The sequence below is a fragment of the Macrotis lagotis genome, chromosome 8, assembly GCF_037893015.1.
Source record: "Macrotis lagotis isolate mMagLag1 chromosome 8, bilby.v1.9.chrom.fasta, whole genome shotgun sequence".
Classification (NCBI taxonomy): Eukaryota; Metazoa; Chordata; class Mammalia; order Peramelemorphia; family Peramelidae; genus Macrotis; species Macrotis lagotis.
In genome coordinates this window covers 43,336,726-43,359,919 of record NC_133665.1, presented here as the reverse complement: position 1 = coordinate 43,359,919, position 23,194 = coordinate 43,336,726, and the positions used below count along the sequence as shown (strand labels likewise).

General features: G+C 35.7%; 1 protein-coding gene and 1 long non-coding RNA gene across 2 annotated transcripts in view; one reads left to right on the top strand and one right to left on the bottom strand.

Moving 5' to 3' along the window:
• LOC141495453 (uncharacterized) overlaps positions 1-23,189 on the bottom strand; it is a 125,518-nt gene extending 102,329 nt beyond the window's left edge. The window contains exon 1 of the long non-coding RNA XR_012470790.1: positions 23,078-23,189. This is a non-coding gene — a long non-coding RNA (uncharacterized LOC141495453). The remainder of the gene's footprint in view (positions 1-23,077) is intronic.
• Positions 1-23,194, top strand: part of TRIM14 (tripartite motif containing 14) — a 54,533-nt gene that overhangs the window by 25,453 nt on the left and 5,886 nt on the right. Inside the window, exons 4-5 of the mRNA XM_074196772.1 lie at positions 14,316-14,478; positions 16,355-16,447. Of these exons, the coding sequence (XP_074052873.1) occupies positions 14,316-14,478; positions 16,355-16,447 (256 nt within the window). The remainder of the gene's footprint in view (positions 1-14,315; positions 14,479-16,354; positions 16,448-23,194) is intronic.

The window sequence follows — 23,194 nt, the reverse complement described above, 5'->3', positions numbered from 1 at the left end:
ATCATATTTACCTCAGTTTCCTCATCTGTAAAATGATCTGGGGAAGGAAATAGTAAAACCAGTCCAATATCTTTGCCAGAAAATAGGGCCCTGAAGAGTTGGACATGACTGAAATAACTGAACTGCAAGAACACATAGTACAGCAGGAAATTCTGAATAGAGAGCTGGCCTTAGTGGCAAGGGAATGTGGGTACAAAGCTGCTTCTGACACAGGTCCCTAGGTTTTTACATTTTTTCACCTTCTCTTCAGGGTATAGACCCAGTAGTGGTATTGTTTTTTGTTGCCCTTTGGGCGTGGTTGCAAATTTCTCTCCAGAAAGTTTGGATGAGTTCACAGCTCCACCAATAATGTAATAGTGTCCCAGTTTTCCCACAACCCTTCCAACATTGAACATTGTCTTTTCTGGCCATTTTGGCCAGTCTGAGAGGTATGAGGTGGTACTCAGAGAAGCTTTAATTTGCATTTCTCTAATAAGTAATTATTTAGAGCAATTTTTCATATGACTATGGATTGCTTTGATCTCCTCATCTGTAAATTGCCTTTGCATATCCTTTGACCATTTGTCAATAGGGGAATGGCTTTTTTTTAAAATATGACTCACTTCTTTGTATATTTTAGAAATTAATCCTTTGTCAGAAACATTAGTTTTTTGTTTTGTTTTGTTTTTTGCAAGGCAATTGGGGTTAAGTGGCTTGCCCAAGGCCACACAGCTAGGTAATTATTAAGTTTCTGAGACCGGATTTGAACCCAGGTACTCCTGACTCCAAGGCCGGTGCTTTATCCGCTACCGCCACCTAGCTGCCCCAGAAACATTAGTTTTAAAGATCGTTTTCCAGTTTACTACAGCTCTTTTGATCTTGGTTACAGTGGTTTTGTCTGTGCAAAGCTTTTTAACTTAATGTAATCGAAATCATCGTTTGTTTTTAGTGATGTTCTCCATCTCTTCCTTAGTCATAAAGTGCTTCCCTTTCCATAGATATTTAAAATAAAGTAAACTAGCCCTTGCTCTTCTAATTTGCTTATAGTATTGTTTTTTTTATGTCTAAATCCTGTATCCATTGGGATCTTATCTTGGTATAGGGTGTGAGGTGTTGGTCTAATCTAAGTTTCTTCCACAAGATCTTCCAATTTTCCCAGCAGTTTTTTTATCAAAGAGAAAGTTTTTTATCTCAATAGCTGAACTCTTTGGGTTCATCAAACAGCAGATTACTATAATCGCTTCCTGCTATTGCACCTAGTCTATTCCACTGGTCCACCACTCTACTTTTTAGCCAATACCAGACAGTTTTGATGACTGATGTTGTATAATATAATTTTAGATCATTTAGGGTTAAGCCCCCCTTCTCTTTCACTTTTTTTCATTAAATCCCTGGAAATCCTTGACTTTTTATTTCTGCATATAAATTTACTTACAACCTTTTCTAACTCATTAAAGTAATTTTTTGAATTTTTATTGGTATGGCACTAAACAGGTAGTTTAGTTTTGGTAGAATTGTCATTGTTATGATATTAGCTCAACCTATCCATGAGCAGTTGATGTTTTCCCAGTTATTTAAATCTGATTTAATTTGTGTGAGAAGTGTTTTATAATTGTTTTGCAAAAGTTTCTGAGTCTGCCTTGGCAAATAGACTCCCAGGTATTTTATATTGTCTGAGGTTAATTTGAATGAGATTTCTCTTTCTAGCTCTTCCTGCTGTATCTTGCTAGTCATATATAGAAAAGTTGAGGATTTGTGAGGGTTTATTTTATATCCTGCAACTTTGAAGAATATTAACTCTTAAGAGGGAATATTCCACTCACTTACATTCCCTCTTTCTTTTGCCTCTTCTATATCAATATACGCTGGAGAAAAATTTAAAGAAATTTAATAGGAAATTTAGAAACAGATCATTTTTTTTCAAGAAAACTAGAAAGAAATAATTTAAGATGATCATTGTTGGGTTATTTCAATTTTGTCTGACTTATTATGACCCTGTTTGGGGTTCTCTTGGCAAAGATACTAGAATGGTTTGCCTTTTCTTTTCCAGTTCATTTTACAAAAAAGGAGGCAAAGGCAAAGAGGGTAAGGTGATTTGCCCAGGCTCACACAAATAGGAAGTGTCTAAAGCTAGTTTAGACTCTACTTCCTACACTTTATCCACTGCATTACATCATAAGGATGTTTAAGAAGCACTTAAATTTCAGACAGTTCAGTAGTTCAGTAGAAAGATATAAATCTATCTGATATAACTTCTGCAAATTGAGAAAACAATTCTTAACAGAAACTCTAAAGATGAGAGGCATGAGGGATATAAAGTTGACCTTGTAATCTAGACAACCTGGGTTTTAGTCCTGCCTTTTACCCTGATTGTGTCACTTGTCCCAAGCAGCTCTAAAAGACAGTCAGTTGCAGGGTGAATGTTCCTCACAAGGTCAAAAAAGTATCAAAAAACCCTAACAATACTAGACACAAAAGCAAACATTCTTGTAAATGGAATGGAATTAGATTGCCAATCCTATATACTGTGGGACCTAATTTAACATAAGACTATGTAGGCTTCTCATCTTCAGACCAAAGAAAGAGACAGAAAGACAAATAGGAAAGACAGAAAAGAAGAGATAAATGTGCTGCCACTTTTCCCTCTGTTCACCAGGAAGAAAAATCAAAGAGCAAACATGGAACACATATGGATCTTTAAATATTTTCCATTACTTTTAATTTACTCAGGTTATATTCTCCTCATTAAGAGTCTTGATAGCCTGTTACCTTAGCTCTGTCAAGGGTTGGAGAAAAAAATTAATGATCTCTCTACATTCTTATGTAGAAATTCACAATCTTTCTACATTCTATGAGACTAGTGAGAAAAAACTTTTTATTATTTTTAAGGGTTAAATCAGTTTTGAATTTAAAAAAAGTCATTTCTTCAATCCAATTAAATCTTCCCATATTCCCTAGCCTTGGTACTCTGGCTGAAGCTAAAATATCTTTAATGATACCATGACTTCTATGCAGCTCTTTGATGGTAATATTTTACATTCTGTAATATGGAAATATGTTAAACAACATTGTACATTTATTGATTACTCATGCCATGGTGAGGGGAAAGGGGAAGGTGGTAGGAAAATTTGGAACTCAAAAATTTATAAAAACATGAATGTTTAAAACTATCTTTGCATGTAATTAGGAAAATAAAATAAAATGAAATAAAAAATGTTACAATATACTCATACTCACCATGTACTTTTTTATTAGGTGACCTATAACTGTAATTATTTGAACACTGTAGTATTTCATGGTCATATAAGGTCACCATAAGAATATTGATATTTAGAAATGGGCCTTTGGGGGTGGCTAGGTGGTGCAGTGGATAGAGCACCAGCCCTGGAGTCAGGAGTACCTGAGTTCAAATCTGGCCTCAGACACTTAATAATTACCTAGCTTTGTGGCCTTGGGCAAGCTACTTAACCCCATTGCCTTGCAAAAAAAAAACAAAACCTAAAAAAATGGGCCTTTGTTTCAGGGAGAAACTTGAGATAATTAAAAGTTATTACTTGATGCTGCAAAGATAATTCAGTACATTTTGCTCTTCAGATATGAGCCTTACTTGTCATTTGTCCTCAGTATCTTTCTAAGACATACATACCGATGGATTTGCGCCCAGTCATTTTTCATGCACTTGGTTTTTCCTAAGCTCTCTTGAGTAATTATGAATCTTATTTAGGAGACCCTTCAGTGTTCAAGGTCTTGATTCAATAAACCTTTTGAGCTAGAAAGGGATCATCATCTACAACTTGTATCTCAATGATCTCAACATCTTTAGGAAATCCTTCTAGGATCCCAACTGTGTCTTGTCTTAAGGAAGGACCTTTAGACTTCTGGCCAAGTTAGCAGAGAGAAGCCACAAATTGTGCTAAGGTCTCCTGGTTTCCCCTCAGAAATAATATGAAATAAACCTTTTGACAGAAATTCGATCAACAAAACTCAGAAAGAGAAACTAGGAGAAGAACATCTACTGACAAGGTCTGTCTCTGGGGACTGTGGGTGAACCAGAAGAGAGCTAGCCCAGAGGCAGTGACAGGGTGAAGCCAAAGGTCTGGCCTATGTCACAGAGGCTTTGGCTGTGGGATCAGTGGTCTGGGGAGTCCCAGCAGGGTTGGAGGGCAAGTTCCAGACAGAGATTTGCAGAATGCAGCTGGACATTGATCCACTCAGCTCAGGGCCATGAGTTCCATAATTTCAGTGGAGCCCTCTTCCCAGTAACAGCCACCCCACCCCACCCCCCAGGTTCAGGTTTGGGCAGCAGAGCTTCCTCACCAGTTTAGGGAGATTAATGACTTCTCCCCAGGAACCAGCCCACTTTGTTCAAGGATAACAGTATCCAGCAGTGCTGCCCACCCCCTCCACGCCAAGGGAAAGGGCCTCAAATCAAGGTCACAGACACTCAAGACAAAGCAAACAGCACCCCCTACTTCCCAGCCCACTTGGAGTTACTAAACCCAGTGAGCGAAACCTCTAGGGTTTTCAAAACCAAAGGTCTGTGAACCAGCCCCTCCCCCAATGCAAAATCTCTGGAAAATGAAGAAAGATCAGCAGAAAGGAGGTCCATTGAAAACTATGTTGAAGGCACAGATTCCAACCCAGAGAGATCTAGAACTACTGAGGACAATATGAATTGGTCTCCAGCCCAGAAAGACTTCCTAGAAGAAATCAGGAAGGCATTTAAAAATCAATTGAAAAAAATTGGGAAAGAAACTCAAGAGAAAATTAACACCTTGCAAGAGAAAATTAAACATCTCATAAGAAGAAAACAGATCCTTGGAAAATAGAATTAATTGGACAAATACAAAAAAAGAAAATAATTCTCTGAAATCCTCAATTGGGCAAATGCAAAAAGAAAATTAATTCTCTCAAAACTACAGTTGGGCAAGTGGAAAACTCCTTCAAAAATAGAATTGACCAGTTGGAAAAGGAGTTGCAAAAGGTAAATGAAGAAAATTCTTCTCTTAAAAAAAAATGGAATCTGTGGAAATTAATGACTTCATGAAGCAACAAGATTCTCTTTTTTTTTTAGGTTTTTGCAAGGCAATGAGGTTAAGTGGCTTGCTCAAGGCCACACAGCTAGGTAATTATTAAGTGTCTGAGATCAGATTTGAACCCAGGTACTCCTGACTCCAAGGCCGGTGCTTTACCCACTATGCCAACTAGCCACCCCTGCAACAAGATTCTCTTAAAAAAACCAAAAACTTGAAAAAAATAGAAGAAAATGTAAAATACCTCATCTGCAAAACCAGTGATCTTAAGAACGGATCCAGAGAGACAACGTAAGAATCACTGAACTTCCTGAAAACATTGGAGAGGAAAAAAAAAGCCTGACTTAATATTACAAGATTTAGTGATAGAAAACTGCCCTGATATGGAACCAGAGAGTGAAATAGTTATTGAAAGAATACAACAATTCCCTCTAGAAAGGGATCCTAAAATGAAAACACAAAGGAATATTGTAGCCAAATTCCAGAACTATCAAATGCAAGCAGCAAGGAAAGAAACAATTTAGATACCAAGGAGCTACAGTAAGGATTACACAGGACCTGACTGAATCAACATTAAGGGACTGAAGGGTTTAGAATGCAATATTCTGAAGTGGAAGGGAGCTTGGAATGCAGCCCAAGAATCCACTATCTGTCAAAACTGAGCCTTTTCTTCCAGGGGAAAAGATGGGCATTCAACAAAATAGGAGAATTCCAAATTTTCCTGATGGAAGGACCAGAGCTAAATAGAAAATTGAACATCAAACAGGAGACTCAAGAGACACATGAAAAGGTTAAAAAAAGGATAAAGAAACAAAACCTACTATCCAATAAGATGAAACTGGCTGTATCCCCACCTAGGAGAAAGATTCTCATAACTCTCAAGAACTGTAACTCTATTAGAAAGAATATACTTAGCCAGAAGTGATGAATACCCATGACTTATCCATGACTCTGATAAAAGGATTTAAAAACAATATCTCCTTTAAAAGGGGGGACAGTAAAGAGACAGGAGGATGGAGGTGATTGAATGGAGTAAATCACATTACATAGAGGTACAAAGGCCTATTGCAATAGAGAAGAAGAAAGGAGGAGGTGAGAACTGCTTGAATGCTAACTCTCATCAGATCAGGCCTAAAGTTAGCATATACACACACACACTCAGTTAAGTTGAAAAACTGATCTTACCTTTCAAGTATTAAAAGGGGAAAGGGGGAGGGGGGAGGAAAACAGGAACTAACAGAAAGAAGAAGAGGCAAAGGGAAAGGGGAAAGAAAGGGAAAGGGGGTCAAACACACTGAAGGTGGTGATATTCAGAAACAAAATACTGGAGAATATGGATAAAGTGAAAAAAGGGTGCAAATATAAACAGAGGGAAGACAGCAATGGAAGGCAATAAAGAGTTAGTGATTATAACTTTGAATGTGAATGGAATGAACTCTCCCATAAAATGTAAGTGAATAGTAGACTGGATTAAAAACCAGAATCCTACAATATGCTGCTTACAAAAAACTCATTTGAAATACATACTGAATAAGGTAAATAGGTTGGAGCAAAATATATTTTGCTTCAGCTGAAGTGATAAAAAGTAGGGGTATCAATCTTTATCTCAGACAAAGCAACTGCAAAAATAGCTCTCATTAAAAGTGATGAGGAAGGAAACTATATTCTCCTAAAATGTATTATAGACAATGAAGCAATTTCTTTTTTTTTAGGGTTTTTTTTTGCAAGGCAAATGGGGTTAAATGGCTTGACCAAGGCCACACAGCTAGGTAATTATTAAGTGTTTGAGATTGGATTTGAACCCAGGTACTCCTGACTCCAGGGCTGGTGAAGCAATTTCAATACTAAATATGTATGAACCAAGTAGTATAGCCTCCACATTCTTAGAGGAGGAGACATAGACAGCAAAACTCTACTGGTGGGATATCTCAACCTCCACCTCTCAAATTTAGGTAAATCTAACCATAAATAAACAAGAAAGAAGTTAAGAAGGTAAACAGAATGCCAGAAAACCTAGACATGATAGACCTTTGGGGAAAGTTGAATGGGGATAGAAAGAAATCCACTCTTTATCTGCAGTACATGGCACTTACACAAAAATTGACGATGTAATAGGGCATAAAACTTAATAATCAAATGCAGAAAGGCAGAAATAGTGAATATATCCTTCTCAGATCATATTGCAATAAAAGTCACATACAAAAATGGGCCAGGGAAAGATAGACCTAAAACTAATTAGAAACTAAATAACCTCATTTAAAAGAATGAGTGGATCAAACAACAAATTACAGAAGGCATTAATGATTTCATCCTAGATAATGACAGTAATGAGACAACATACCAAAACTTATGGGTTATAGCCAAGGCAGTTGTCAGGGGATATATTATATCTTTAAATGCTTACATGAATAAATTGGAAAAAAGAAAATTAATGAACTAAACATGTAACTAAAAATTCTAGAGAAAGAACAAATTAAAAACTCCCAATTAAATAACATTAGAAATTCTAAAAATTAAAGGAGAAACTAATAAAATCAAAAGCAAGAAAACTATTGAACTAATAAATAAAACCAAAAAGTTGTTTTTATGAAAAAGATCAATAAAATTGATAAACCTCTGATTAATTTGATTTAAAAAAAGAAAGTAGGAAACCAAATTACCAGTATCATAAATGAAAAAGGTGAACTTACCACCAATAAGGAAGAAATTACAGTAACAATGTGGAATTATTTTGCCCAACTGTATGTTAATAAATTTGATTATCTAAGTGAAATGGATGAATATTTATAAAAAATATAAGTTGGTCAGGTTAAATGAAGAAGAAATTAAATACTTAAACAGAAAAAGAAATTCAACAAGCCATTATTGAACTCCCTAAGAAAAAAATCTCCAGGGCCAGACAGATTCATAAGTGAATTCTATCAAACATTTAAGGAACAATTGGTTCCAATTCAATAAAACTCTTTGCAAAATATATGAGGATGGAACTCTGCCTAACTCTTTCTATGACACCAATATGGTGCTGATACCTAAACCAGGAAGAGTCAAAAGAGAGAAAGAAAAATATAGATCTATCTTCCTAATGAATATAGATGCAAAAATCTTAAATAAAATATTAGCAAAGCAATTACAGCAAGTTATCACTAGGATAATGCACTATGACCAAGTAGGATTTATCCCAGGAATTCAGGGTTGGTTTAATATTAGGAAAACTGTTAGTTTAATTATATCAATAACAAACCTATCCGAAATCATATGATTATGTCAATAGATTCTGAAAAAACCTTTGACAAAACACAGCACCCATTCCTACTAAAAACACTAGAGAACATAGGAATAAATGGATTGATCCTTAGAATGATAAGCAGTATCTATCTGAAATCATCCACAAGCATTATATGCAATGGGGATAAGCTAGAGGCATTCCCAGTAAGATCAGGGGTGAAACAAATATGTCCGTTATCACCACTACTATTCAATATTGTGTTAGATATATTAGCTTCAGCAATAAGAGAAGAAAAAGAAATCAAAGGAATTAGAATTAGGAAGGAAGAAACAAAATTCTCACTCTTTGCAGATGACATGATAGTATTCCGAAGGAATCCTTAAAAAATCATCTAAAAAAAACTACTTGAAACAATTAGCAACTTTAGCAAAGTTGCAGGATATAAAAAAACCCTTGTAATTTCTCAGCATATACATATATATATATATATATATATACATATATATATATTACTAGCAAGATAGAGCAGCAAGAGCTAGAAAGAGAAATCCCTTTCAAAATAACTTCAGACAATATAAAATACTTGGGAGTCTACCTGACAAAGCAAGACTCAGAAATTGTATGAAAACAACTACAAAACACTTCTCTCAGGGGCGGCTAGGTGGCGCAATGGATAAAGCACCAGTCTTGGAGTCAGGAGGAGTACCTGGGTTCAAATCCGGTCTCAGACACTTAATAATTACCTAGCTGTGTGGCCTTGGGCAAGCCACTTAACCCCATTTCCTTGAAAAATCCAAAAAAAAAAAAAAAAAACCACTTCTCTCACAAAGAAAATCAGATTTTAAAAACTGGGAAAATATCAACTGTTCATGAATAGGCCAAGCTATTATAACAAAAATATTTTACCTAAATTAAACTACTTATTTAGTGCTCTACCAATCAAAATTACAAAAAGTTACTTTAATGAGTTAGAAAAAATTGTAAGTAAATTCATTTGGAGAAATAAAAAGTCAAGAATTTCCAGGAATTTAATTTTGAAAAAGTGCAAAAGAAGGTGCTTAGCCCTACCGGATCTAAAATTATATTACAGAACATCAGTCATAAAACTATCTGGTATTGTCTAAGAAATAGAGTGATGGATCAGTGGAATAGACTAGGTGCAAAAGAGACAGCAGGAAACAATTATAGTAATCTGCTTTTATAGTTATCTGTTTGATAAATCCAAAGAGTCCAGCTTCTGGGATAAACACATTCTCTTCGATAAAAACTGTTTGGAAAATTGGAAGTTAGTATGGCAGAAACTTGGATTAGACCAACATCACACATCCTATACCAAGATAAGATCAAAATGCAGGGTTTAGACATAAAAGACAATATTATAAGCAAACTAGGAGACCAAGGAATAGTTTATGTCAGATCTATGGAAAGGGAAGCAATTTATAACCAAGAAGGATGAGATGGGGAATATCATTAAACACAAACTAGATAATTTTCATTACATTAAATTAAAAAGCTTTTGCATAAAGAAACCCACTGTAACCAAGATCAAAAGAAATGTAGTAAATTGGGAAGCAATTTTTATAACTAGTATTTCTGACAAAGGATTCATTTCTAAAATATATAGAGAACTGAGTCAAATTCATAAAAAAAAAAACAAGCCATTCCCCAATTGACAAATGGTCAAAGGATATGCAGAGTCAATTTACAGTTGAGGAAATAAAAGCAATACATAGTCATATAAAAGATTGCACTAAATCATTACTAATTAGAGAAATGCAAATTAAAGCTTCTCTGAGGTACCACTTCACACCTCTCAGAATGGCCAATATCACCAGAAAGGACAATAATCAATGTTGGAAGGGATGTGAGAAATCTGGGACACTGATGCATTGTTGATGGAGCTATGAACTCATTCAACCTTTCTGGAGTGTAATTTGGAATTACACTGAAATAGCAATAAAAATGTGCATACCCTTTGATCCAGCAATATCACTACTGGGTCTATATCCTGAAGAGATCATGAAAATGTGTAAAAACATCATTTGTACAAAAATATTCATAGTAGCCCTGTTTCTGGTGGCAAAGAATTAGAAATTGAGTGGATGTCCATCAATTGCAGAATGACTGAACAAATTGTGAACAAAATATGTATGTAATGGAGCACTATTGTTCTATTAGAAACCAGGAGGGATGGAAATTCAGAGAAGCCTGGAAGGATTTGCATGAACTGATGCTGAGTGAGATGAGCAAAACCAGAAAAACACTGTACACCCTAACAGCAACACCAGGGTGATGATCAACCTTGATGAGCTTGCTCATTCCATCAGTGCAACAATTAGGCACAATTTTGGGGTATCTGCAATGGAGAATACCATCTGTATCCAAAGACAGAATTGTGGTGTTTAAGCAAAGACTAAAGACTATCTGCCTTTAATTTTTTTAAACAAAATTATCTTATTATGTAATTTTGCTATGTCTTATATTTTTTTCCTTAAGGATATGATTTCTCTCTCAACACATTCAACTTCAATCAGTGTATAGCCTGAAACAATGTAAAGACTATCAGAATACTTTCTATGTGGTGTGGGGTGAGGGAAGGGAGATTGGGGGAAAAAATTGTAAAATTCAAAACCTATAAAGAAAAAACAGAAAAAGAAAGAAAAGAACCTTTGAGTTCATCCTACTAGACCTCTCATTAAATAAATGAGTCTTCCTCAACACCAATACTCTCAAGTGGGCATCTACCCTTTGCTTGCACAATCCCTGTAATAGGGGATATACTATTTCAAAAGGTCAGTCATGCTATTTAGGGACAGTTAGCCCTAGTTATTCTTTATGGGCATAAACAGAATATCTCTAATGCTTCTTCCATATCACAGTCTTTTTTGAAGACAGTCATCTGAAAACCTTTATCTTCTGCAGGCTAAGCTAGAGCTCAGCTCCCTCAAATGATCTTTATGTGTCATATATTTCATTCATAGGTAGATACAGATATGGAGATAGATGACAGGTTATAAAGATATCTTAAATAATATTATTATTCAATTTTGGTTTTATACTTTGTTGTTCCTTTTCCGTCAGACTGAACACTAACCAAGGTCAAAGACTAGTTGTTATTTTTATCATTCTTGATACCTAGTAACAGTGTATAATAGATGCTTAATTAATATTTGTTGGCCATGGTTTTGACTTTTCTGAGACCACTTCCCTGGATGTATTCTAATTCCTTAGTCACTCTCTTAACCTGTTGTGTCCTGACCTGAATGCAATATTACTGGTGTGGTTTGTCCAGGTCAGAATAGACAGTTTCTTCAAGTTGCCAAGAAGCATATAGTTGCAGGAGGATTATACACTACCTTTCTCATAGTTGCAGGAGGCTTATATACTACCTTTCTCATTTGTTCTTTTTTTTTTCCTTTCAGCTATCACTTTAGTAAGTAGCATGGTATGCTGGGAAGGGAGCTGACCTTAAGGTCAGAAGACTTGGCTGTGTGACCCTGGGCAAGTCATTTCATTTCTCTAAGCCTTAATTCCCTCTTCTATGAAATGGGGATGATTATGACAATTTCTCATAGGGTTGCTATAAGAAAAGTATTTCATGAACTTCAAAGTCCTATAGAAATGTGAGCTACTGACTAGATTTCTTTAAATGAAAATGGACTATTTTGGCAAAATAAATTATTATTATTATATTAAAAACTCACAAATAATAAAACATAAATAGATTTATTAATATTATGCAATTGTAGTTATAAATTAAATATATAAAATATTATTTATAGGAATATGCTCATTTTCAAGCTAATTCTTTTTTTAGAAAGATTTTATTTTGAGTTTTACAATTTTTCCCATCATTCCTGCTTCCCTCCCCTCACCCCCCACAGAAGTCATTCTGTTACTCTTTACATGTTATATACACTGATCTCAGTTGAATGTGATGACAGAGAAATCATATCCTTAAGGAAGAAAAATAAAACATGAGATAGTAAAATTACATAATAAGATAATGGATTTTTTTCTAATTTGAAGGTAATAGTCTTTGGTCTTTGTTCAAAGTCCATCTATAATTCTTTCTCTGGATACAAATGGTACTCTTTGTTGCAGATAGCCCCAAATTGTACCTGGTTGTTGCACTGATGGAATGAGCAAATCTATCAAGGTTGATCATCACCCCCACAAACTAATTCTTCAAGGACCTTTGCTTTCTTTGGTGTTAAGTGCTCCCTTACTAATAGCAATATAATTTCTGACATTTAGATAATGTTTTAAAGTTTACAAAGAGTTTTACATAGCTTATCTCAGCAACCTGTGTGTTAGGTACTGAAAGTTTTATTATTCCCATTTTATAGATATGGAAATTGAGACCTAGAGAGGTTAGTTAACTTGTCTATGAACTTACATCTAGTAAATGTCAGAGACAGAATTTGAACCCAATATTGTCTGTGTCCTCCTCCAGCATGCGATTACCCAACACTGCCCCTTCATTGACACAGATAGTAATTCTTCACAATCTAGTAGATAATCTCTGGGAGTTGTCCTAATAGAAATACTCATTAGCACTCACTTTTCCCCCATACCTGAAATGCTACCTTCTTAACTTCTGAGTCATAGAATTACTTGAAAGATTCAACTCTAGCATCACTTCTTCCAGGAGCCCTTTCCTAGTCCCTCTTATTCACCTCTCCCTTAACTGGTTCTGTCTATCCCTCCAGGTTATACTCCATTCAATTCCTATTTTTTTTGTATGTTCTGATTTATCTATGTTGTCTAATGAAATACAATGTAAGCTCCTTGAGGGAAAGGAATGTTTTTATCTAAGTTTGGCTTTATATCTCCAGAATTCAGTATAGTGCCTGGTGAATAGTAAACTCTTTTGTTAAAATTTTAATTAATTAATTTATTTTTCAATTTTACAATTTTTCCCCTAATCTTGCTTCTCCCCCCCACCCCCAGCCCCATAAAAGGTAGTCTGTTAGTCTTTACATTGTTCCCATGCTATACATTGATCTAAATTGAATGTGTTGAGAGAAAAATCATATCCTTAAAGAAAAAAATAAAATATAAGAGACAGCAAAATTACATAGTTTATGTAGTCTTTGGTATTTTTTCAAACTCCACAATTCTTTCTCTGGATATAGATAGTATTCTCCATCCCAGATACCCTAAAATTGTCCCTGATTGTTACACTGATGGAATGAGCAAGTCCATTAAGATTGATCATCAACCCCATGTTGCTGTTAGCGTGTACAATGTTCTTCTGGTTCTGCTTATCTTGCTCAGCATCAGTTCATGTAAATCCTTCTTGGTTTCCCTGAATTCCCATCCCTCCTGGTTTCTAATAGATCAATAGTGTTCCATAATGTACATATACCACAATTTGTTCAGTCATTCCCCAACTGATAGACATTCACTCAGTTTCCAATTCTTCACTACCACAAACAGAGCTGCTATGAATATTTTTGGACTAGTGATGTTTTTACCCTTTTTCATGAGCTCTTCGGGGTAAAGATCCAATTGTGGTATTGCTAGACCAAAGGGTAATGCACATTTTTGTTGCCCTTTGGGTGTATGAATGGTAAACTCTTTTTTTTAGGGTTTTTTTTTTTTTGCAAGGCAAATGGAGTTAAGTGGCTTGCCCAAGGCCACACAGCTAGGTAATTATCAAGTGCCTGAGACCAGATTTGAACCCAGGTACTCCTGACTCCAGGGCTGGTGCTTTATCCACTGCACCACCTAGCCATCCCTGAATGGTAAATTCTTAATAAATGCTTATTGACTAACAGATTAATGAGCCTCATCATACTTAGCTAGACCACTATTTGAATGATAGACATCCTGTACCCTACTCAAAGCCTTTCCATCTTAGAAGACTTTTTTATACACTCCTAGAATAACTTTTTTAAAACACTGAGTCACTTCCACACTACAATAAGCATCATAACAGCACTTCAGTGGAGTGAATTCAAGCAAATAACATGAAAGACAGTAGAGGGTTCTAAGTTTATTGGTGATTGATTTTCTTTTCCCTTTCACAGATTTGTTTAAACCAAAGAAAAAATCAATTTTGTTTCATTTAGGAATATTCAGCATCAGAAAAGGAAATGAAGCAGCAGATGATTCCTACAGAATTTTGCCATCCAATACCTGTCACATTTGAACATGCTAAGACTTATTATAGGAACTTAGCAAAAGCTGTTTTTACCACTTTGCAGATGCCATTGGAAATTCGTCTTAAAGAAGGTAAATCATTTTTACTTAACCTAATTTCCTTGCAGGAAACCCAGGATGTTTTTCCTTTCTGAGCTATACCAAGTCTCTTTAGTCCAGACAAATCTGTCAAATTAATTTCCTAAAATATTTTCCATCATGACACTCTTCTGCTCAGAAAACGTTCGGTGATTTCAAAGACTTAGAAGATGTAGGTCATGTTCCTTGACTTTTGTATTCAAGATCCATCAGAATCTAATCCCAAACTGTCTTTATTCAAACTGCTTCTGTAAAGAAATCCTCTGCTCCAGCCCAACATTCTGTTTAACCATCTTCTTTTCTCCTTCTCTTGTTGTTTTCCTGATCTTTCTCACTGACTTGCTCATTCTCTCAGTAAACATTTATTGAAGAAATACAACACTTAAAAAAAACTCTTTCATAAGCAGAAATGTTGAAATAACTGGAACTAAGAAAATAGTTAATTTTCTAGGTCCTTTCTACTTTAAAAATCCAATTAAGTTTGACAAGTGTTGATTAAGTGATACCAGGGATATACAGACAAATGTTCATAAACCTTTGAAACACCAATAGTGGGCAAGAATCTGGTATACTTAGTATCAACTCCTTCTCTGGTTTGTTTGAAATAGTTTTAGAGAACAAAGCAAAAGAACAGAGAAGTAAAAACCTGAAGAGAAATTAAAGCCTCCAATCAAAGCCACTATAAACTGCCTAAAACTAATGAGTTGTTTTTTGGGAGTGTATAACAAAACTAAAACAAGAAATAAGCAAAACAAGAAAGGGGAACATAAATACATAAACATTTGGGGGAGAGGTTAAAAAAAAACTAAGAAGTCTCCAAAAGGTTAAATAATGCAACAATAAGCAAGCAACAATCAAAAGCAAAAAATAGATTTACTCCAAACATTTTTAAGTATTCAACAAACTTGATATAGTATTCTACACACAGCAAATAGGAAATAAAGGAGGAGCAAAGGAAGGTAAATAGGAGAGGAAGAGGAGATAGGAAGAAGCAAGGAAGCAAAAGAAAAGGGAACAGAAGAAGAAAGGAAATGGGAAAGGAAAACAAAAGAGAGAAGAGGAAAGGAAATGGTAAAGTGTAGAAGGAAGAGGAAAGGAGCAGAGAAGAAAGGAGATTGAAAGGAAAGGAGAAGAGAGGGGAGCATATGGGGAAGAAGAGGATTGGAGATGGAGAACAAGAGAGGAAAAGAGAGAAGAGATGGGGAAGGAGAAGAGGGAAAGGAAAGAAAAGAAGAGATAGGGAGAGTAGAAGGGAGAGAAGAGAGAAAACTGTGAAAGGGAAAGGAGAGATGGGTAAGTAAAGGAGAAGGGTGGGGAAAGGAGAAGGGAGGGGAGATGAAAGGAGAGGAGAAAAGAAGAGAGATTAAATCCATTGTTTTTAAAAGTTCTTGATCAGGTACAAAAGATATTTTACTACTGCCCAGATACTACTGACAACTCATATTGTTGATCCTAAATATATCTGCCTGTAACAAAAGCTTGCTATCTGATCCTACCCTATCTCTAAATCACTGTATCCACCATCCTATTATTTTGAATGTACCTAACCATTCTTTTTCATTTGAATTTGATAGGAACTATTAACTCTACCTAACTCTTTGTTACAGTTTCTAAGCTTCCTTTTTGACTATTGTATTTATATATGTATATGTGTATATACATATATAGATAGATAGATAGATAGATAGATTTGACTAGTCTCTCTCTATCATATGGTACAGATTAACACCACCTTCATGTGTTAATCACCCATAATACAGTAAAGTTAAATTTTATAACAGAAAAAATCAAAACCACTACAAACTGCTTAAAACTCTAATGAGTTGTTTTTTGGGAGTATGTAACAAAGGTGTCTTATAATTTCTTCTAGATACCTGCCATCAGCCTTCTGAATCCTTCAAATCAAAACCTGGTTCAATGCTAAAAACAACATCCATACCTGACCGTTCACTCTTCTTAAAATGTAAGGTAACATTATTATGTAAAGGAACATAGCATAGGATAAACTATAGACTTTGTTATAAATCAATGATACTTTATAGTTTGATATACAAATTAAGGCAGAGTATCCTTTCATCATTTTAAAATGTTTTCCCTGTCAAAACATAGTATGTTAACTGCATTTTAAAGCAATAGAATCAATATTGGTCATGGAAAGTCAAACAACATTGATTTACAATACCCCTGCATCAAAGGATTATTAAAGTCTGAGATGAAATTTAACAGTATAAATTCAAAATCCTGCACTTAAGTTATAAAAATCAACTGTGGTGGAGCTAAGATGGTGGAGTAAAGGCAAGGACTTGCCTAAATTCTCCCTCAAATTACTCCAAATACCTTTAAAGACTAATCAAATTCTAGAGTGGCAAAACCCACAAAAAGACTGAGTGAACAATTTTCCAGCCCAAGACAGCCTGGAAGATCTGCAAAAAGGGTCTTTTGCATAAAGGTTAGAATAATAAAGAGAGATTCAAAATCATACTGTTTGTATGAGGTGGAAGAATTGATCTCATAGTATCTAAGATTATAGATTACTTATTCCAAATAATTTCATGCACAAAGAGACTGAAGTTCAATAAGATTAAATTACTGAAAGGAAAACTTGGTGGAGTGCCAGTAGGGAACCAGCTCCAGTCATTCAGGAACAGATCATGAGGGTGCCTGGGTCTGTGGCACCAGGGCAATTTCCAAACCTCTCAGTCCAGAGATTGTCAAGAGGAACTTGTAAGGTCAGAAGGAAAACTGCTGCACCAGAATGAGAGTGGAGCCCAGTCCAGCTCAGGCCTAACACACACCTGGCCACAGGGTCTTTAAAATGTAGAATGGTGCTGGGGAAGTGGATGACTTTGTGAGAAGTCAAGAAATATTAAAACAAAACCAAAAGAAAATGTGAAACATCTCACTGGAAAATGCAACCAGAAGAGATAATTTTTAAAAAATATTGGACTACCTGAAAATCATGACAAAAGGAAGAGTCTAGATTTCATTTTTTTCAAGAAATTCTACAGGACAACTGCCCTGATATCCTAGAAGCAGAGAGTAAACTAGAAATTAAAAGAATCCACTGATCATCTCCTGAAAGAAATCCCCAAATGAAAACTGCCAGGAATATTATTAGCCAAATTTCAGAATTCCCAAGTCAGGGATAAACTGTTACAAATAGCCAGAAAGAAACAATTGAAATACCATGGAGCTACAATCAGTATAACACAAATTTAGCAGTTTCTATATTAAGGGCTTGTGGGGCTTTGGGATGTGATATTCTGGAAAGTAAAAGAGCTTGGATTACAACCAATAGTCAACTACCCAGCAAAACTGATAGTCTTTCAAGGGGAAAAGTCGAACATATAATGAAATAAGGGACTTTCAAACTTTACTGATGAAATAAATGACCAGAGCTAAAAAAGTTTGATCTTCAAGTACAGGACTCAAGTGAAGCATAGAGAGCGCAATTCTTGAGGGACTTGAAGATGTTAAACTGCTTGTATTCTTGCGAGGGAAGATGATATTGATAATTCATATGAACATTTTCATTTTTTAGGGCAATGAGAAGGAGCATATATAGACAAGGCACAGGAGGGAGTTGAATTTGAATTATAACATTAAAAATATGGAATTAATGGGGGGAGAAATAAATGCACTGGGAGGAAAAGAAAGGAAAGGTAGAATGAGGAATGTTATTTCACATAAAAAAGGCAAGAAAAAGTTTGTGTAGGGGAGTGGAAGAGGAAGAAAGTGAGGAGTGAGTGAGGCCTACTCTCATCATAAGTGATTCAGAGAGGGAATAATGTACATACTGAATTGAGTATAGAAATCTATCTTACCCTAGAGGAAAGTAGGAGAGAAAATGGAAAAGGGAAACCAGGAGGGGAAGGTGGATGTAGGTGATTGAAAAGAGGTAAGATCATGGGAGAAGAATGTCAGACACAGAACACTTTTGGGGTGGGACAGAGTGAAAGGAGAAAGAAAATAGAATTAACAGGAGTGGGGGGAATAGGATGGAGGGAAATACAGCTAAATAGCAATTGTGGGAACAAAACATTGAAGCATTGATGGACTTATCCCAGAGAATGCTATCCATCCCAAAGATAGAGCTAGAGTTAATGGTGTCTGAATATAGACTGAAGTATACTTTTTCTCCCTCACTTTATTTTTCTTGAGGTTTCTCTTTTTTGGAGGGACAGTTTATGCTTACTTTTACAACATGTCTATTGTAGTTTCATGAATGTTTTTCATGGCTATACATTTTTAACCAAGACCAAGTAACTTGGTTTCTCAATAGAGGAAGGGGGAATAGGAGGAAGGGAGAGAATTTGGAACTCAAGTTTTAGAAGTAAATGTTGAAATTTGCTTTTGCATGTGGGGGAGGAGAAATTTTAAAAAATGAAATAAATTATAAAAATCAACTGTGTAAGCACAGGACAAGGTGACATAGGTTAAAAAAAAATGTTCCACATAAGACAACCAAGTTATGTTGATGGACATCAAGAACTATGTAAATTAGTAGTCTACCCAGCAACCAAAAAAAAATCTAATGAAATCTGCATAAATAGAACCAAAATGTCTAGAATAGGGAATGTGATCATTCCTTTCCACTTTTCTGGAGAAAGCACATCTAAAAGATAGTGTCCAACTTTAAGAGCCACAGTTTGGAGGAAACACTGATAAGGTGCACCACATTCAGTTTGGCAACCAGATAAAGAAGGATTCAAAATCATACTATGTTTGTATTCAGTGGAAGAATTAATCTCATAGTATTCTAAGATTATAGATTACCTATTCCAAATAATGTCATACATAAAAGGACTGAAGTTCAATAAGATTAAATGACTAAAAGGAAACTTGGTGGAGTGTGATGAAAAGTAGACTTAGATGTATGAAAACCTAGGTTCAAATCCCATCTCAGATATCTAATTTTTTTTTGCTCCTTAGCAGGTCATTTAACTTCTGGCAGACATCCATTCCTCATCTGAAAAGTGGGAATAAAAATAGAGTGGCTGTGATTAACCAAATAATAGTTTTGTGTGTTTGTGTGTGTGTGTGTGTGTGTGTGTTTGTGTGTGTGTGTGTGTGCGTGCATGTGTATGTGACAGGTCCAGGATTTAAACCTCATATTCATTGATGAATCATGTTCTTTCCACTGTTACATACTTCTTTTCATTTGGTGAAAAAAAATATGGTGGGAGAGAACAGGCTAAAAACATCCTCCTGTTTAGCTTGGAAGAGAAAAGACATGACTTTTTTAAGAGAAAGGCAAAAAGAAAGGACAAAGAAAGGGCAAGATGACTGTCTTCAAATAATTGAAGAGTTATCATGTGGAAGAAGGATGCCATTTCTTTTACTTGGCCAGAGGTGGCAGAATGGGAATAATGGGTGTAGGTTATAGAAAGGTATTTTTCAGGTCAGTGAACTGAATAAAGGAAATCTCCCTAAGAAGGAGAATTTGTCCAGAAACAGAATGAGCCACCTCAAGGGGACAAGAGGCTCATGGAGGTACACCAGTGCATGTCAGACACTGGATGATCACTAGTTGGATATTTCCCCAGGAATTTCAGGGAGAATTTGGACAAGAGAATCTCTGAGTTCCCTTCCAACTCTGGTTCTGTGATTCTCCAGCCTAGTCAAGAGTAGAATAATTGATATAGAAAGGGGTCTTAATACCATACAATGAAAGCACGATTTGAAAGAACTGGGAATATTTCACCTGGAAAAGAGAAGACTTTGGTAATACAAGGCAACAAACATTTATCTATCAGGTACTTTCTCTATGATCACCCTGTGCCTAGCACTGGAGATACAAATAAAGTACAAGCAAAAAGCTCCAGGGGGCTTCCACTCTAATAGCGAAGACAATACATAAAAGGGAACTGAAAAAGGAGTGGGGAATAGTAGGGGAAAAGTATACTACAAGGGGAGGTAAAAAGGATGGTGGCAAAATTCAGATAGTCAAAAACAATTAGGAGGGGAATGGAGCATGACTGACTTGGGCCATCCCAAGAAGATGTTCCCCCAAAACAACTCACTAATGGGAGAAGGGGACTAATGGTAGAGGGGTGATGAGGAAGGAGCTTAGGTTTTTGATGGCTATTGAGCATTTGAAGGATTAAATTTTTATGAAGAAGAGGATTATATTTCTCCTACTTACCCTGATAGGGCAGGTTGCAGCTATGTTCTCCAGAATTTCTATCTTCCTTTATCATTCTGGTAAAGAACACTCTAGGTATAATCACTGAACAGTTCTAGATCTTTTAAGAACAAATCCATAGAGCAGATTTGCCCAGAGAAAAAGAATGTGATAACACTGTGTAGGATCTTCTTGACTATTATAGGAAGACAGGTCACAGTTATAGCCTAAGATAATTTCTTATATCCCCTGTGAGTACCTACCAAGGTTACTGTTTGGGAGATCCTATGACTTCATCTTTTTTTTCCTTGAAGCCCAAGACAAGCAAAGAGATCTGAAAATCACTATCTTTCCATACCACACATGGGCAGTCCAAAATTATGTACCTTTATAAATTTGGGCAACTCTAGATAGAGGACAAGACTTAGAATTAGGATGACTTCTGACCCTTGGTGGTTATGTGACCCTAAACAAATCACTTAACTTTTCAGTACTGTATGCTGCAGAAGAACTGATGTGCATTGGTAGAGGGAATTTCCCCACCAGGAGTTCTCTGAACTAAAGGAATTATAAATCCAGGCCTAATAATAATAATAAGGAAAAGGAAGGTGAAGAATCTGTGATTTTTGTGAATGAGTTTTCTCATGGGGGAAATAACCTCTACTGATGAAATCATTAGTCTAGAGCCACCTCAAAAAATGTGCATAGGGCACAGATACAAACCATGCCCCAAGAAAAGTCTTGTATCTTCCAAAGACATCATGGCAATAGAAAAAAAATGATCCTTATTAATTACTCTGGTCTATATGGTGAAATGACAATAATAAAAATTATAATAACCAAATTTTTAATGTATTGACATAGACTGAAATTGGGTGAGAGTCAGGGAATAAAGGCCTAAATATGGGTACTGGAGAGAATTATAGTATATTAGAATTATAAAGGGACTTAGCAATCTAGTTATATTGATGAGAAGACTGAGATTTAAACAAAGGGATGTGTCTATAAGCAAACTGCAGAACTAACCCTAAAATTCAGGTGTCTGAATCATATTCCACTGCTTGTGCCATGTCAATTTACCATCCACTTCAGCATGGCATTAATGGGAGTGAACTTAAATATAGCTTATATTATTGCGAGTTTCAGAAGACCTTCCAGGTAAGAATATTAAAGTACCTATGGAATGTGATGATATTAAGAGGAGGAAGAAGATAAGCAGGAACTCATTCTATGAACTTATGTAGTCTTTCCTGAATAGGAGGGAATTCAAGGGAAAAATTCATGAGTGACTCTAGGAAGATAAACTATATTTTCATGGTTCTGATAGAGACAGAATGTTTTGAATTGCTTTTTATGAAGTATGAAAAATTGTTTAAGAAAGTAATATACCCAGATTAATATTTTAAGATAATAATTATGTTTGTTGTCAAATAAGATAATAATATCAGGGAGGTGATGCCATGACAAACATATGAATTAGATTTGAGTGAGGAAATGCTGTGCTAAGTCACCAACCTCACTTTCTCCTCCAGAACCATCTGGGTCCAGTGGCCAGATATGGGTTAGGACAACTAGAGATGGTCCTGGATGCAGGGCAATCAGGGTTAAGTGACTTGCCCAAGTTCACACAGTAAGCATCAAGGGTCTATGTCTAGATTTGAACTCAAGTCTTCCTGACTCCAGGGTCAGTGCTCTATCCTCTGTATCCTAGCTTCTCATATTTTAAGAACCTTAAAAAGATCATACCAAGTCAAATTCATGGGTCATCAGTGTTTGACCTCAGTGTTCCCAAGGGAAAACCATAAAAGGATATTATTACAGACAATGTGGTAGACTAGTTAGAAAGCCAGTTTTGGAGTCATGAAGACCTGGGTTCAAATCCTGCCTTTGGAATATGTTGACTTTGTCATCCGGGACAAGATCCTTAATCTTTCAGTGATAGAGGCAACTCATCATGACTATAAATTGCAAAGCAGAAGTCTATCTGAAGTCAGGAGGAATTTACTCAGCAGGGTTTGCTATGCCCATGAAATCCCATTCTAGTTCTAAAAGAAAGAAAGGGGGGGAAAGACAGTAAGAGAAAGGGAGAAAGAAAGAAAGAACCTTTAATGTGCTAGTGTCCCTTTTCTGGGTACTCTCCAGTTTATCAATGTCAATCCCAACATGTGGGACTTGGCACCAAGCATATAGTATATATACTTCAGGATAGGGATAGGGAGGGTGAGAAAGAACAAACAAATCACAAAAACTTAATAAATCCATATGACTAGCAACTTCTATACATAGTCCCAATTTTATGATCATAGTTCTTCATAGTGATGTCTGTAATGATTTCAAGATTCTCATTTATTGAAGGAAGAGCCACATTTTTCTCATATACTAACAAAAGACAAAAGCATAAAAAATTGATACAATTTAGAAAGGCTTTCAGCACAGCTTAAAGCAAAACTAAGTATCTGATTAACTTACATTTAACTGGAAAATTCTTTTCTGAATGTTTATAATTATTTATTTGTTATGGACAGTGGTGGCAGCAGTGGTGGTGATGGTACATTTTAGATGGAATGGATAATTCACTTGGAGTGT